Source organism: Coregonus lavaretus, assembly GCF_964263955.1.
Source record: "Coregonus lavaretus genome assembly, chromosome: 6".
NCBI classification, from domain to species: domain Eukaryota; kingdom Metazoa; phylum Chordata; class Actinopteri; order Salmoniformes; family Salmonidae; genus Coregonus; species Coregonus lavaretus.
The window spans coordinates 25,788,261-25,805,634 of record NC_139993.1 but is presented as its reverse complement, the minus strand read 5'-3'; the positions used below and the strand labels follow the sequence as shown (position 1 = coordinate 25,805,634).

Below are 17,374 nucleotides of genomic sequence, written 5' to 3'. Positions count from 1 at the left end.
CCCGCCAAAAGGCAGGGGAGGGAGGGGTGCGAGTGAGGGGAGGATTAAAAAAAAGAACAAGACTACTCTTTTGGGAAGAGGAGAAATTAAGCTTTGTGAGCGTCTGCTGCAGTAGCACATTTGACAGGTCTTTACCAGTCTTCCATCCCCTTTGTGTCAGGCGCATAATGGAGGGGGGTGGGGGGGAACAAACTGAGTCACTGTGCCGTTGTGTGGCCGACTATTAGTCAACGTGACAGCCTTTGGAGATGCTAATGGTTGTATAGTGTGTCCTCCCTCCTCCTCTGAACATGGTTATCTGATAGCACAAAGGCATTTTCGTCTGGAGGTTGACTTTTTCCCCATTCTTTTGAGACCTTGTACAGAGTCATTAGGTTAAAGCTTTTTTTCTTCTTCTTTACAAACAGGGTATATAGCCGCCCACGAATAAAAAATACTTTTAAAAAAGGCAGTTAACGCAGATGTGTGTGTATGCCCCCCTCAGGTGTTGGCAGCGAGCAGGCCCCTAACGTCCCACCACCACCGCCCCCCTTTTGCCCCCTGGCGACGTGGAGATGCAGTAACAATCAGGTCCTTGTGAAAGAGGAGAGGATGCCCAGGAGAGGAGGAACTCTAGCCCCTTAGTTATTAATCAGCCTTACACCTCAGCTCCCTGCCTCCCCACATCTCCCTCGCCCACACTACCTCGGGGTAGGCCGCATCCAGGAGTCAAGAGAGACCTGGACATGCAGGCTGTCGGGCCAGACCAGGAGCAGCGAGGGCTCGACTACACAGGTCACCAGCACCGAGATACACTACAGTACTGTAGCTTAAAGATAGGCTTGAGCAACAAAAACACACACTGAACCCCGCAGTCTAAAGAAAAGACAGTACTGTATACAAATGTGGACATTTAAGTGACTCTCCAACAAGCACTAGTCACTTTGTTTTATTTTTCATTTCCATTCAAGTTCTACATTATTCAATGTCTAAGAATGAAGACCTGAAGGAGGGATTACCCCAACTGTATGGGGGTTTCTATAGGTGAGGAGGATGCATACTATGTCTGCAACGTTTTTAGAAAGGTCAGATAAATAATAATAATAATAATAAAATATTTAGCAGACGCTTTTATCCAAAGCGACTTACAGTCATGTGTGCATACATTTTTACGTATGGGTGGTCCCGGGGATCGAACCCACTACCCTGGCGTTACAAGCGCCATGCTCTACCAATTGAGCTACAGAGGACCACAAGAACGTCGGCCGTGCGCAGAAGATCGCCTGCTGGGTATTAACAAACGGTGGAAGTTCAACATGTAGAATCGTTGGGAAATTAACAGAAAATGACGACCGATGTTCTGGGGTCAGAGGCGATCGGACGGCCACCCCGCTGCACATGGCCTAGGTTTGTGTTAGTTTGTCTTGTCCTCAACATTTCTACAACACTGTGGTAGAAGGTAGACGGATGTAGTCAACAGAACAAAGTGGAAATAACTTCATGGAAAATGCCATTTTTATTAACGTCAATTTGATTTTCACTTATTTGCTTAAACACAATCAAATCTGTAATAAATAAAGCACATCTGAAGGGGTATAACATGCAAACACCTCATTCTACAACATAAAAGAGAACTATACGTGTTGAACCAACCGATGGATATACTGTTACAAGCACATTGAACTCTGATATTCCTCCCATAAGCAATAACAGATCCATGATTTGTATTAACTTTACATGTACACAATGTACGGTATACATACCCATATACACAATATGAATGACCAGGTTTATAGTATGCCACAAACCCCTTCAGTCCATCTTATCATGAGATACGCTTTAGAGCCGGGAGTAAAGAGTGAAAGAGAGAGGTGAAAGAGAGAGAGGATGAGGTGGACAGAGAAGAAGAGAAGAGAGAGGGCTTGACAGAGGAGCGAGAATAAAGAGGCAGAAGATCATGGAGAAGCAGAGGCAGAAATAGTGAAAGGACAAGTCAAAGAAGGGGAGAATAGTGTGGTTGAGTCCAGTACCAGGAACCCAAACCATGCTGTATCACCACTTTTGAATCGAGCGAGGTCACTAGCATCTTTCCCCCACCGTGATTGGACAATGTGGTTCCATCCACTGCAGGTTGAACTCGATTATAGTCCAATAGAAACCAAAGCTGGATCTTTGCCAGAACTAACATCATATAGAGGTTGCTTAGTCCCATTGTGAAACTAAATGCTATCATATAAACCCTTGTGATGATGAGGTGCACACACAGTAGGTCACAGAGAGAGGTACATAGTGGGCTCGTGCACACTTCCTATCAATAGCAGACATAACTCTCAAATCAAGTCTGCTTCTACGAAATAAAAATCTATATTATATTGTGTGGTATAGATGACCCACTGTTAATATACTCTAGTTTTGGGAGGATGGAGGTTGACTGTTGTGACAGTGTGGGTTAAGAGAGTTCTGTAGCTATAGGGTTAAGTGACGTCGATAAGCTGCAAGTGTAGAGTTGGGCTAGAGCTACCTAAAGTGCATTAGCATTAAGAAGTCCTAATTGGGGCTAGGGCTATGGGTATGGCGAGGGCTAACAATAGGCAGGAGAATAGTGCATGCAAAATAGTGCACTACATAGGGAATAGGGTGCCATTTGGGAAGCAACCCTCTGACAAGTGCTGAAGCCGATTAAACACATTCCCAACCAAAGGAAAGGAAGTGGGAAGAGAGAGAGAGAACCTGTACAACATCCTCATTTATAAGAAACGAGGGAGCAAGGAGAGAGAGAGAGAGGACGACATGTGACATCGCTCGGTCAGTCAGGTGGTGTGTAACGTCAAGCTTGTCTTTTCCCATCTCTTAGTCTTCCGTGCCGAAAACGTGGAAAGACGAGCAAAAAAGCCGGAGACAGTTGTTGGATTCCTGTGTGAGGAGGACACATCTGGTGAACACATCCAGGGCCTTTAAAGCCCTATGGAGAAGGCATGTGGCTGTGATAGGGAGCCCACTCGGATCTGAGGAAGTGCTCTATGCTCTGCCACGCTGATAAACGGACCCAGCTCAGTCAAAGGGCTCCGTCTGACACACTCCACTTCTCTTCCCTGGGCGGCTTCTCTTCCCTGGGCTGCAGTTCCTTCTTTCCTTTCATTTCGGTGAGGTGTGTAAGGGGGGCGGGTAAGCTAAGCCATAGACATTAAAATCAGATGTGGGGGTGGGTTGGTGGGCATCATGGGGGGTGGGTGAGCAGTCATTTACAGAGGGGGGAATTCGTTTTCTTTGATCAGTGCATTGCTTCTGTGATCCGCAGGTTTGCTTCCAATGGTTTCTGCAAAGAGGAAAGGGTGAGATGGGTTAGTGTATATTTTCTAATACAGTTAAAAGTATTCAACATAACTCTTTACTGGTGGGACAGTGACACTATGAACCAGCGCTGAGCTGCATCATTTGAATAGAAGCAAAGCAGCAAAAATATAATAAAATATTAGGGATGTGCATATCTCCTTACCAGCACGATTCGATCGAACGATCAACAGCACATTTGGTAACAATGACCCAGCAAATGACATTGGTTGTCTCTCAATTAATAAAGCCTAATATTGCAAAAGCTATTTCACAAATACCTGAATGCTGAAGGTGGCGTGCAGATGTAGCCTACTAATATTAGAACAGGGATAGGGTAGGCCTACCTCTCGTTGCCGTGAACAGCTGTTATCTGACTTGTAGATCAATGTCATACGTAGTTACATGCATAAAGGTTTGATAGGCTGAAGGAGAAGACGCATCAATTCAGCCACAACAGATTAGAGCTATTTTCAGAATAAGGCAAAAAAAAATTATGAGTAAAAACGTTAGTGAAGCAGCAATTCGTAACGTTTGAATCGGTTTTCTTACAAATGCCTGCTTCATTTAGATCGATTTGGGCTCCCGCGGACCGATGCAGTCGCATCTTAAACAGTGAAGAGGTGACTCCGGGATGCTGACCTTCTAGGCAGAGTTGCAAAGAAAAAGCCATATCTCAGACTGCCCATCTTAATCTTTTCTTTTTATTGGCCAGTCTGAGATATGGCTTTTCTTTTTGCAACTCTGCCTAGAAGGTCAGCATCCCAGAGTCGCCTCTTCACTGTTGACGTTGAGACTGGTGTTTTGCGGGTACTATTTAATGAAGCTGCCAGTTGAGGACCTGTGAGGCGTCTGTTTCTCAAACTAGACACTAATGTATTTGTCCTCTTGCGCAGTTGTGCACCGGGGCCTCCCACTCCTCTTTCTATTCTGGTTAGAGCCAGTTTGCGCTGTTCTGTGAAGGGAGTAGTACACAGCGTTGTACGAGATCTTCAGTTTCTTGGCAATTTCTCGCATCGAATAGCCTTCATTTCTCAGAACAAGGATAGACTGACGAGTTTCGGAAGAAAGTTCTTTGTTTCTGGCCATTTTGAGCCTGTAATGGAACCCACAATTGCTGATGCTCCAGATACTCAACTAGTCTCAAGAAGGCCAATTTTATTGCTTCTTTAATCAGCACAACAGTTTTCAGCTGTGCTAACATAATTGCAAAAGGGTTTTCTAATGATCAATTAGCCTTTTAAAATGATAAACTTGGATTAGCAAACACAACGTGCCATTGAAACACAGGACTGATGGTTTCTGATAATGGGCCTCTGTATGCCTATGTAGATATTCCATTAAAAATCAGCCGTTTCCAGCTACAATAGCCATTTACAACATAAAAAATGTCTACACTGTATTTCTGATCAATTTGATGTTATTTTAAATGGACAAAAAAATTGCTTTTCTTTCGAAAACAAGGACATTTCTAAGTGACCCCAAACTTTTGAACGGTAGTGTATGTATTTACATAATACAGAAGGTATATTAGATAAATGTCTGTACAATGCTGGCCACTAATAGTCAATGTACTGTAGCACGTGTGATATCTACAATGAGATCATTGAGAGTCAGATACCTGATGCTCTACTTCTCCTTGTGAAGAGCTTCTATGAAGGCTTCAAGTTTCTCCTGAATCTCACGGACTTTCTCTGCAGAGGAGGAAAGACAAAAGAGAGTGGGTTAGATTAGTATTTGCAAAACCAAAACAAACAGTGGATATGGAGCAGGGTTGGGGTCAATTCCAAAAAATTGAAGACAGTCAATTCAAACTAAAATTCCGACTTCATGGTTGTAAAAATGTCATCTATTTTCAATGATTTCTCAATAAATTGAAAAGGAGAACCTATTTATTTTGATTTTTTTAGAATTTTAAATTCAAATCACTTCCTGAGTTGACGGACTTCGAATTGACACCTACCCTGATACGCAGCATCCAAGATGCCTAATTTCATACAGTACAACACAGAAAACCACTTATCATGTGAATGGTTGAGTCTGCTAAAAGAGGCCTATTCCATTGTGTTTCTATATGCGAGAGGACCCAAGGAGACTTGAGATGTTTCTCAGACCCGTGGCCTCCAGTGCTTCCAACTACCAGTAACACCAGTTACAGATATATACTGAACAAAAATCTAAAAAACGCAACATGCAACAATTCCTACAATTTTACTGAGTTACAGTATAAGGAAATCAGTCAATTGAAATAAATTCATTCGGGCCTAATCTATGGATTTTACGACTGGGAATACAGATATGCATCTGTTGGCGACATCGGGCCGCCATGACAATGGGCCTCAGGATCTCGTAACGATATCTCTGTGCATTCAAACTGCCATCGATAAAATGCAATTGTGTTCGTTGTCCGTAACTTATGCCTGCCCATACCATAACCCACCAGTGGGCACGCTGTTCACAGCGTTGACATCACCCACACGACAACATCTGCCCAGTACAGTTGAAACCAGGATTAATCCGTGAAGAGCACACTTCTACAGCGTTCCAGTGGCCATGGAAGGTGAGCATTTGCCCAATGAAGTGGGTTACGATGCCAAACTGCAGTCAGGTCAAGACCCTGGTGAGGACGACGAGCACGGAGATGAGCTTCCCTGAGACAGTTTCTGACAGTTTATGTAGAAATTCTTTGGTTGTGCGAACCCACAGTTTCATCAGCTGTCTGGGTAGCTGGTCTAAGACGATCCCGCAGGTGAAGAAGCCGGATGTAGAAGTCCTGAGCTGGCGTGGTTACACATGGTATGCGGTTGTGAGGCCGGTTGGATGTAATGACAAATTCTCTAAAACATAATTGGAGCCTACTTATGGTAGAGAAATGAACATTTAAAAAAAACGCTCCCTCAAAACTTGAGACATCTGTGGCATTGTGTTGTGTGACAAAACTGCACATTTTAGAGTGGCATTTTATTGTCCCCAGCACAAGTTGCACCTGTGTAATGATCATGCTGTTTAATCAGCTTCTTGATATGCCACACCTGTCAGGCGGATGGATTATCTTGGCAAAGTAGAAAAGCACACTAACAGGGATGTAAACAAATTTGTGCACAAAATTGGAGCGAAATACGCTTTTGTGCATATGGAAAATTTCTGGGATCTTTTATTTCAGCTCATGAAACATGGGACCAACACTCTACATGTTGCGTTTATATTTTTGTTCAGTATACATAATAGCCCATGGCATACCTTCACAGTACGAGTGTGAATTGTGAAACCAATGCCCTGAAATTCTGTATGTTTTTACTAGCAGAATAACAGACTTGTCACAGGCCATTGTGCCTCCACTGTCACCTCTTATTTCAGCCCAACAGCAGATGGTCCCCACTGACAGCACTCAAACATAAAAAAAGGACCACTTCAGTGAAATATTCTGATGAAGAGGAGAGTTGTGGGCCATTTCCAGTAAGCTCACAGACACCACATCAAAGATCCCGCCCTCAGAACCGATGACATGTTATGTCCCTCCAGGCACACGTCTAGCTAATGGACGGGAGATACCATAACAACATTCCACATGAAAGGGAAAATATACTGGAGAAATGTCGAGTCACCACGTCCCGCCGTTGGGGTCCTTTTGAGGAGAATTCCGTCCGTATGACAACATGTACTGTCACACGATGGGCTGCAGTAACAGAGACTCTTTAATCACTGATTTAACAATGGCAAGTGTAAGTCTATGGGCCAGCGAGAAAGAAAAGGAGGCCTATAGGGGAATAGCAGTGCCAGTTGCACCCATCCTTGGCCCCGTCTCTCCGTCGCTCTCTATTCCAGTAGACTAATCCGACTGGAGCTGCCCCAAGCACAAACTCAAACAAAACTCTGAGGCACTAACTGCAACTCAACTACTTTCAATCAGCCTCACGAGATACAATCAGAAGAGTATCTTCAAATGCTTTTGACTCAAGAAACTTAAAAAGACACAAAGGTCTGAAAGCTTCAAAACCGTAAGACTCCTTGATTTCCACGGGACAATAAATCATAGCGGTTTAGACCTGGGAACAACAGTGTCTTAAGTGTCCATTTCAGGTCAACACAAAGGTGGGAGCTGCATGCGTGCTTTAGAGGGTAACCTTATCCTAGAGTGAGGGGCTCGTGCGAGACCCTTTGATGGGGGAACGGGTGTAGAGGTATCCCTTTCTGACGGATGAAAGGCACACGGCAGCCTTTGAGGACGTGCGCACACACCTTGGAGTCCTGAAATATAACACTAAAAGTGCTGAGAAAACACTGACCTTGCACACACACACACCCCAAGCCGTGGTAGAAAAACACCTATCCCCTCCTCTCTCCCTCCCCACACACACACTCCTGGCAGGTGGCAAAAAGAAATTCCCCAGCCTTTGATACTCAGTTAACACGTCAGGGCACAATAGGGAGGCGGTAAGGGGAGATTACAACACCTAATGGAGGCATTAGGGCTGGGAGAGCGAGGGCACGCTGACACGGTTCCACGGCTCCACTACCACGGCAGGTGTGGCGAGGCTGAAACCTAACCCGGCTGTAGCCCCACTCTAGAACCACACCGCTCAAATAAAGTTAAGGAGCACACATACCGGGAGGAGGGGTATGGGCCGGGCTCCGGCCGCAAAACATCATAACTCAATCGGAGCCAATCGGATCAGGATTACTAGCAACATCTGTCTGACCCAGACCCATGGAGGAGAAGAGAAAAGAGGAGGAGGAGGGGGGACATCTCTGTCACATCAAAACAAGCCAGGGAATACCCCTGGCTCACCTTCGAAGCGTCACTGTTGAGCGGAGTCTAGATGTGATACTGATCAGGGAGCTACTGTGTAGAGTTAATTGCTCGATGTGGACCACTTACTGCAACAGGTCAACCACAGAGGATAACCTTACCTGAAGTTCATTTTACAGTTTTATAGCAGTTCTCATACCTTATGGCTGCAGGAGGTCTCAATATTTTTTTAACCAGAATTTGATAGGCAAAACGGTTCGCAATTCACTTATGCAAATTCATTTATAATGGTGTTAAAATGAAGCCCCTGCCATCTTGTGGGAGAAAAGCGAGGGCACGCACAGCTCTGAATGGCAGCTTTCAGAAAAAGCCAATATTCTGGGCAGCAACAGTGAGAAACATATTTATTTCTCTTCCGCCATCTGTTTGTCCTACAAGACGACAAGGGAAAGAAAAGGCCACAAGGCAGCTTTCCTTTAGAGGCGCGCGGAAATGCAACACACGAAGTGGACAGAGTCGCCGTTCCTTGCCTGTTGCCTCAGAGCCTCGGAGGAATCTAAAATAATCAATATAGGCGCATGTTTACCTAAGAGATGAGCCCTGAGACACTGCTATTCAGCCGCCCTCCCCTTTATCTGGTCATGAATATTCCCATAATCCTTTGGCCTCTATCCCAGAGGCCCCTTTTCAGGTGGTGGGCTGTGGGGGGGGACGGGGGACTCCGGGCATTTCCCAATCCCCTCTTTCAGGTCCCTCTCTCGGCTGATCTCCACATGAAATGATATCTCTTTCACTCCCACTCTGCTGAGCTGTAAAGGCTGTAAGCCTTCGGTTGCCGGAGCAGGAGCAGCAGAAGGGACTGAGGGAAAAGCCTTTAATTGACCTGTAATTAGACTGTGAAACAGTGTGGCCCCGGCCGAACAACCGCTCCATACAGATGGAGAGAAGAGTAGAGAGGACAGAGAGACCTTAATCTCTTTAATATGGGGGATGCCCCTCTCTAGAGTTTGACGTGAAAGGAGAAAGGCAGCCGTCAGAAAAGGCAGACTGTATTAAAAAGTGTCAACGGAAGGCTTTCTGTGGGTAACATTCAGTGCCAAGACCAGCCCCTGTTGTTTTTGCATGGTGCTCCAGTCCAGCACCAGCCAACTCAAGACAGGACCGAGTTCACTGCCTGGTCAGGAGGCTCCCGTCCCAAACTGTCATCATTCAAAAAAAATAACAATTTAACTTCTCTTGTCACAAGCAAGGTTACAGTCGGGGGGGGGGGGGGGGGGGAATCCGACTCTTTGAACGTCTGCATGCGCGATCCTGTCCTGACTGAAAGCCGATCTCTTAATGCAACAAACAGAAGAAGAGGCCGCCGCCATGTCACTTGACTTGTCTCTAAATCTGTATTGTAACACGCTATAAAAACATAAGGACTGTAGGAGGTGGACGCAGAAAGCAGAACGTCGTCGGCAAAACGCCCCGTCAGTGGCAAAGCCATGAATCAGGGCTGGCTCTGGAGGGCTCATCTAGGAACCAGATGCTTGAGAAGAGCAGAACTAAGGAGTCGAGCCCTGGGACGGAACAATTTCAACCTGGGGTCACCAAGGGGGCCAGACTAAACAAAAAAGCAAAGCGGGGAAAACAAAGTGTGAAAACGCCAGGTGAAGATGTGTTGTGTAGTTTCCTGGGCAGTTTTATTGACAGACATTGCCACACCTTTAAATGGTGAGATGTCAACAACTTTGTGCATGCAGGGGATTGTAAAATTGGGTTAACGAGCAAAATCTGGAGATTTAATTTCCTAAGTGGATTTATCGTAGCTAGTGGCGCACTTTTGCATTCAAGAGGTTTCATGTTGGAAAACAGCAGTATGATCAAACACAGAGCACGATGAATCTGAGAGGGTTTTAAGAAAAAAGGAACCCATACACATCCCATATTTCTTAAGCCTTCCAACAAAATCATAACATCACTGGTCTTACTTTACCTGTACAAGATTGAGACTGTATTTCACTTTACAAGCGCAGAGTAATGACAAGTCTTTATACCGTAAAAGCTGTGCAAGACACTCAAGCTGTAAATTCAGAAAACGTCTATGCAATTTGTGAGTTGTTTTGGGGGGTTGTAAATCATGGTAAAATCACAGAGAGCCAGAGTTCCCAGGCTTCTAAAGCCAACCTTTTGCACTCAGATGGTCTGTACTGCAGCTAAGTAGCCTGGACAATCAATCTTACGGGGTAACGTCGGCCTGATAATCTCAGGGTGACAGAGTGTTTATGTTAAATCACTGTCATAATCCTTCAGAGCCACAGGTGTGTGTGTGGACTGCCAGCTGCTGAACTCTGGTCGGGCATGCACACCACGCCACGCGCACATAAGCAGGCAAACAGACACACTGAACAGAATCAACTGTAATGTGTTCAATTCCAAGGCATAGTCTGATTGTGGCACACAGCACATCCATACCAGGGTCCCACCTTGGAAGAGCCCCTGTCTGTCTCCATGACTTCTATCACACACAGATGAATCTGGAGGTCCGACTCATGACATACCCTAAAGAACGCATGTCAGTCAGTCCCATGAAGGTAAGTACCATGAAGGCACAGCGCTGATCCCAAACGAACCACAGAGACGGCTGATGACACCCGACACGTCATAGTCTGCACATCAGCCCCCCAATAAGAACACCCAACACTCCAACTCCATCAGGTAAATACAGGTCTCCAGCTGGTCTAGAGCCCACAAACCTGTCCCATTGACACATAGTACAGCAGGAACAGCAAACACACTGAATTCCTTAATGCCACCACTAGAGTGAAATATGTCATTGCAAGCACATAAAAACTCGATCTCTGAAAACGTACATCAAGTTTCTTTATCTATAACCAGGTTTCCATCCAATCATTTAATGCGAGGAATTACCTGATGCATGAAAAAAGTCAGAACCGGCCTGATGGAAACAGGAAATCTTCATAAAAGTCGACAGACAATTTATTAGTTCGACATGGTGGGATTTTTTTTTATGTTTGTACAATTAATTATGCAATAAATGGCGGTGGAAACGCATTTATGCACAAATATTGATACAATAACCATCATTTTCGAAGTAAACTTGGAGTCACGCGGGATGATTTGTTCTGTGATCCTCCCACTACGACTCGGGAAAGCATGCAATTTATTAGGCTACAGATGACATGGTGATGAGGTTGATGCTCCTTTCCAATAAATATTGAGGGTCTTATTCTGGTGACATGATGATCGATGCATGGCTGCTATTTGACAAATAAAAAATAATCTTGTTCTAACCCATAATAATCTCATAAGCCTAGCCTACCCGAACTGTATCTGCGAGCTGTTGGCTAGAGCACACGTGCCAAGACCAAAGTGGGCACATTTTCCATATAACGCAACAGGTTTTGTGACAAAACCATTGGTAGAGTTGAAAATACGTCTGGAAACCCATTTAACTTGTATTTTTCGGTAGATTTAAAATCGCAAAAGTAGTTATGTGCACTACGTCATCACAAAAAGCCTTTTATCCGCAAAAAGTCAGTTTGATGGAAACATCTCTGGTAGGAAAATGTTTTTATGCAGATTTTAGAATTTGCATGAAAATCGGTCGCCAATTGGATGGAAACCTAGCTATTGTCTGTGGGCGACGGGAAAAAGTCTGATAAAATATCTAATACACAAAACTAGAAGACCTGCCAACTTTAAACATTAAGCACTAAACTTAATCAAAATCTTAGCTATGAATCTAACCCCTGGTAGCCCATGTGTAGGGAAGACATTGAGAAAATCCCCCATTTCATCTGTTCAAAACACTAAAACAAGAGAGAACTCTTAAAACAGCCTGCTCTATTTTTACCATGTGAGGGAGGAAGTGTATGGTTTTCCTATTACCTCATCATCTTATCCGAGCAGTGGACAGCTAACAGGGGCCTAGTGTGTGAACAGTAACAGTGCTGTCTGAGACTGTGGATGCATCCCAAATGGCATTCTATTCTCTATATAGCGCACAACTTTTGACCAGAGCTCTATGGGGCCATGGTCAAAAGTAGTGCACTACATAGGGAATAGAGTGCCATTTGGGAGACAGATGGTGTCTGAGTGACAAGAGGATCTGCAGGAATGGGCCCCAGGGGGCCCTGCTGGGATGGAAACAGACGGACGGAAGCCTCACTGGTCGCTCCTCTGTCCCACATCACATGACTTTCTCCACTTCCTCTTTTCCCACTGATGGATCACTCTCTCAGGAGCACCGGAGACGTGTCTCAATACTTCTCAGCGGCTTCCATTCCTCGTAACCTTTTCTTGATGATCACTGATAGGTGACAGGTAAGGTTGCGTAAACGTGTCCCCCAATGGCCTGAAACAGCTTCCGTTGCCCATTACTTCTTTCACACAGATGAGTGCTTTCACCTGTTGCCTTTAGCGGTCTTGGAGGAGACAAGGAGAGGAGGCTAGAAGAGGAGTATTGAGACAGGGCCTGGGAAAGGCATATCCAACAGCCTAGCCCTAGCGTACACCCCTTCTCTTTCTGGCTGGGTCTCTGACAGTGTGGTCAGTCTCCCAAAACGTCCCCTGCACCTCTTTCCTCCACACACTCAGGCAGAGCGAGGAGAGATTTACAACCATCCGGGGACTGCTGTTGCGGGGCTGTGAAACAGATGCAGGGGAATAGGGGATATGGAGAGGGCGCAGGGGGGTCACCAAAACACCAGAGATGTGTCGGAGGGAGCGTGGACAGCCCCCACTGGCTCCCAGCCTCAGCGAGGAAGGAGGGGACGGGGGGAGGAAAGGAGAGAGGGATGAGGGAGGAGTGTAGGGGGTCGTGAGTGGGACTGGGAGCGGCTGGCTGGCTGGCCGGGTGTGGGGAGGGGAGGAGGAGAGATGTAGGGAGGGAAGGAGGGAAGGAGGGCCTCTGATCCAGCTGTTGGGAAGATGGAAGTCGTTTCCTCCACTGGCTGTCAGGAAGGGGTATAAACAGTCCTCTGTCAGAGAGGAGGGGATTGGTTGGGGGCCAGACCCACAGGTGCTTTTAACATCAGCCATGCTCCCCGTTCCTTCTATGTAAAAACACACACACACAAATATGTGTACGCATGTGTTGCGTGTGAGCTTGTGCATGTTGGGTGTGTGTGTGCAAGAGCCCAACCATGTTGGGAGTTGGTGTGTGTGAGAGAGTTAAGACAGGAAGAGAGCTGGCTGCAGATGAAAGAAAAGACAGAGCAGTTTGTTTTAAAGCGGCGTTATGACAACTCTAAATGTAGTGTTTGTCTACTCTCAGCCCCGGAGAAAATGGACAAGTTGGCCCAGAGTCAATCCTTGATGTTTCCTCTTCATGAGAAAACTTCTAAACTAGCACTACATTTAAAGCCAGAGTCTGCATCCCAAATAACACCCTATTCCCTATGTAGTGCACTACTTTTGACCAGGGCCCATAGGGTTTCCCATAGGGCTCTGGTTAAAAGTAGTGCACTAAATAGGAAATAGGGTGCCATTTGGGGCACAGCCGGAGTATATACACTCAAGAAAAATACCTCAGCTTTGAAAATATAGCCTCTAACGTCCATTTATAATAAAAGCACTTATTTCACCATCTATTTGTCTATGTGAGACCATGAGAGGGGAAAGCCAACTAAATGCTTTTAAAAAACACCAAAATAGATGTAGAGAGATAGTGAAGAGAATAAAAGTTTAACCTAAAGGGTCAGCCAATTCATTTACCAACTCATTCAAATGCAACAGGGCCCTTGAGAGAGCGAGAGCAGCATCAAATGGCCCCTAAGTGATTAAAGGGACAATCCGAGATCCGAAAAACAAGACAGTGGTCATCCCACCACTGTAGCTCCAAAGCAAACATATAGCCCAAACGTCCTCCCATGTAAAACGCAACAGTGTGATTAAATGTTATCCAAACCTCTATTATTCCCACAAACAGCCAACAGTACAGCACATACATCTAATGGACATGCTACAGTACATTGCTCCATATACAAGCAACAGACAAGTGCCATCTTGTCCTATGGCAGATGCTTAGGCTTTCTCTAAGAGGAGAGAGCAAACATATAAAGTGTGTGTATGTGTGGGGGGGGGGGGGGGGGGTTGGTAGGAGTGCCTGTGCAGGCTACTAGAGCCATTTCCGCTGTGACCTGCCGTCCAGAGCAAACACAGTAAACACAGTAAAACCTTGAGCACACACACACACACCTAAGACTCCTATACGTCATCCACTACAGCAGGAGGAAACAGAGGAGCACTTCTCACTGAGCCTCACTAATCACTCTAGAGGAAGAGCTGCTCAAAGGAGAGGAGAGGAGGGGAGGGGGGGGAACGAGAGATAAAAGGGATAGAGGGAGAAGATGTGAGATTGAGGTTTGTGTGAGGGCATTCCACAGAGCAGGTCCAGACAACCAAGAGTGCTATTGTACACACACACACACACACAATACCAGTGCTAAGCTCACAGGGAGAGCTAGAGAAGACCTGGGAAAAAAGGTGAAGAGAAGTGTGTATGGTGTGTGTGTGCACGTGTGGTGTGGTGTGTGTAAGAAGCAGTGTATAAAAAACGGACTCCTCCGCCTGCCTGTGTGTACTGTAAGACAAGCTGTATAAACACCCACAACTTCCCTTTCAGGTCCACAACTTCATGACATCTGAAAAGCAAAGATTTATGCTTTCAGAGAGGAGGAAGACTGATGGCGTTTACACAGCAATTTTCTCCCATCATGTGGAGTCAAAGGGGTGTCAGTCTGTCACAAGGCAAGAGATGGCGGCAAGAGAGAGAGATGGGGAAGAGGGAGAGAGAGGAATAGAAAAAGTGAGAGCGAGAGGAACAGAGAGAGAGAGAGACACAGAGAGAGAGATGGGGAAAGAGAGAGATGGAAAAAACAGCCAGGGTTAAAAGAGAGGCACGTAGACAGAGGGAGAGAGAGTATATTCTTGGGATGTTGTAATTGAGTTGTGTATTACTGGAATTAAGGCAGCAGCCCACATCGTCAGTAGTCTCCTGACGGGCTTGCAGTTCCATATTAGCACTGGGCTCCTTTCCAGGGAGAGAAGAGGCATCCTGCCATGCAGCTGCTCTGGCCTGTGGTACGCTCCTCTTCTCTCCCCCCTCACCCACACACAAACGCATGCACGTGCCCCCCCCCTTACATATACAAACACACGTTGCTTCACCTCCACACACCCTGCACCACACGTTAATACTCCTACAATCTGCCTCCTACACACACACACCTCCCCCGTGTGAAACCTGAGTGGTGCTGGGCTCTGCCCGTCTTCTGCGAGTAGGGGCAAATCGCTCTTAACAGGGAGCACATTTCTGCCTTTGTTAAGAGAAGTGTGTCTCTCCCTCCTCTCTCTCTCCCCCTCCTTATCCCCATCTCCACCATAAAGCAGGCAGCCAGGTGAGGCTCAGGTCGCTTTGAGCGAGAGAGAGTGCGAGAGCGAGAGCATTGAAATAAAGTTTCCCTGCCATCCATTAACGAGATGACCACTGGTCTAACCTAATATCTTTATGAGGGGCAGTCATCTCCCGCCTCCCAGCCTTCAGATGAGGAGTGTGTAACAACATTTCGAGAGCCACCGTGTTCAGTTTCTCTCACACACCTCCCCACCCAGCTAAACTGGTGGAATCTCCTCCTGTCGAGTCTTGCAGGGGGAGGGCCAAACAGCACACAGGTGTGTGAGAGGAGAGGCTTACGTCGCAGTTTAGCCAAACATCACAAGACGTTCACTTGTATCATGTCTAATACAGCCATTAAAAACATTAACTTGACATTATCTACACTACCGTTCAAAAGTTCAAAAGTTTCGAAAGAAAAGCAATTTTTTTGTCCATTAAAATAACATCAAATTGATCGGAAATACAGTGTAGACATTGTTAATGTTGTAAATGGCTATTGTAGCTAGAAACGGCTGATTTTTTATGGAATATCTACATAGGCGTACAGAGGCCCATTATCAGCAACCATCAGTCCTGTGTTCCAATGGCACGTTGTGTTTGCTAATCCAAGTTTATCATTTTAAAAAGGCTAATTGATCATTAGAAAACCCTTTTTAAATTATGTTAGCACAGCTGAAAACTGTTGTGCTGATTAAAGAAGCAATAAAACTGGCCTTCTTGAGACTAGTTGAGTATCTGGAGCATCAGCAATTGTGGGTTCGATTACAGGCTCAAAATGGCCAGAAACAAATAACTTTCTTCTGAAACTCGTCAGTCTATTCTTGTTCTGAGAAATGAAGGCTATTCCATGCGAGAAATTTCCAAGAAACTGAAGATCTCGTACAACGCTGTATACTACTCCCTTCACAGAACAGCGCAAACTGGCTCTAACCAGAATAGAAAGAGGAGTGGACAACTGAGCAAGTGGACAAATACATCAGTGTCTAGTTTGAGAAACAGACGCCTCACAGGTCCTCAACTGGCAGCTTCATTAAATAGTACCCGCAAAAACCCAGTCTCAACGTCAACAGTGAAGAGGCGACTCCGGGATGCTGACCTTCTAGGCAGAGTTGCAAAGAAAAAGCCATATCTCAGACTGGCCAATAAAAAGAAAAGATTAAGATGGGCAGTCTGAGATATGGATTTTTCTTTCCAACTCTGCCTAGAAGGTCAGCATCCCGGAGTCGCCTCTTCACTGTTGACGTTGAGACTGGTGTTAAATGGACAAAAAAAAAATCGCTTTTCTTTCGAAAACAAGGACATTTCTAAGTGACCCCAAACTTTTGAACGGTAGTGTATCTACCAGGAAAATGTTTTTTTGGCATATCTCAGATAGTTAACTTAATATGGTTTACGCCGCCCCAAAACCAAAATAAATACATATTTAAAAAAAGAAACTATTGAAAATCATACCCTCAGTATTTAAAAATACCCCAGTATATATGGTATACCGCCCAAGCATAATTCCAAACTTCCTTTATAGAGAACTCCAAACACTTAGTCTCGTGGCTGTGCTTTGAGGTGTATCTCGGAGCCCAGTAGAGTCTGTCTGGTCATTTAGAGTGATGGGCTCCACTGCCCTTCTGAGACCTCCAGGCTGAATCCCAAATGGTACCCTATTCCCTATATAGTGCACTACTTTTGAACAGGGCCCATAGGGCTCTGGTCAAAAGTAGTTCACTATGTAGGGAATAGAATGCTATTTGGGACGCAGCCCTTTAGCCCCCTGCACACGTCTAGGTCTACAATACATAGACAGACAACCACCTCCGCACTGTCACAGGGCTAACCAGCACGATCCTCATCTCTCACTACATCTAGCTGACTGACAACCTTACATGAATGCATTGAACCCATTTGACCTAATGTAG

General features: G+C 45.5%; 1 protein-coding gene across 7 annotated transcripts in view; it reads right to left on the bottom strand.

Moving 5' to 3' along the window:
* Positions 1 to 1,476: 1,476 nt before the first annotated feature.
* Positions 1,477 to 17,374, bottom strand: part of opa1 (OPA1 mitochondrial dynamin like GTPase) — a 65,559-nt gene continuing 49,661 nt past the window's right edge. For all 7 annotated transcript variants that reach the window (XM_084164440.1, XM_084164435.1, XM_084164439.1 and 4 more), the window contains 2 exons: positions 4,931 to 5,003; positions 1,477 to 3,295 (listed from right to left, as the gene is read on the bottom strand). In XM_084164440.1, coding sequence (XP_084020566.1) covers positions 4,939 to 5,003 — 65 coding nt within the window. In that variant the 3' untranslated portion in view covers positions 1,477 to 3,295; positions 4,931 to 4,938. The remainder of the gene's footprint in view (positions 3,296 to 4,930; positions 5,004 to 17,374) is intronic.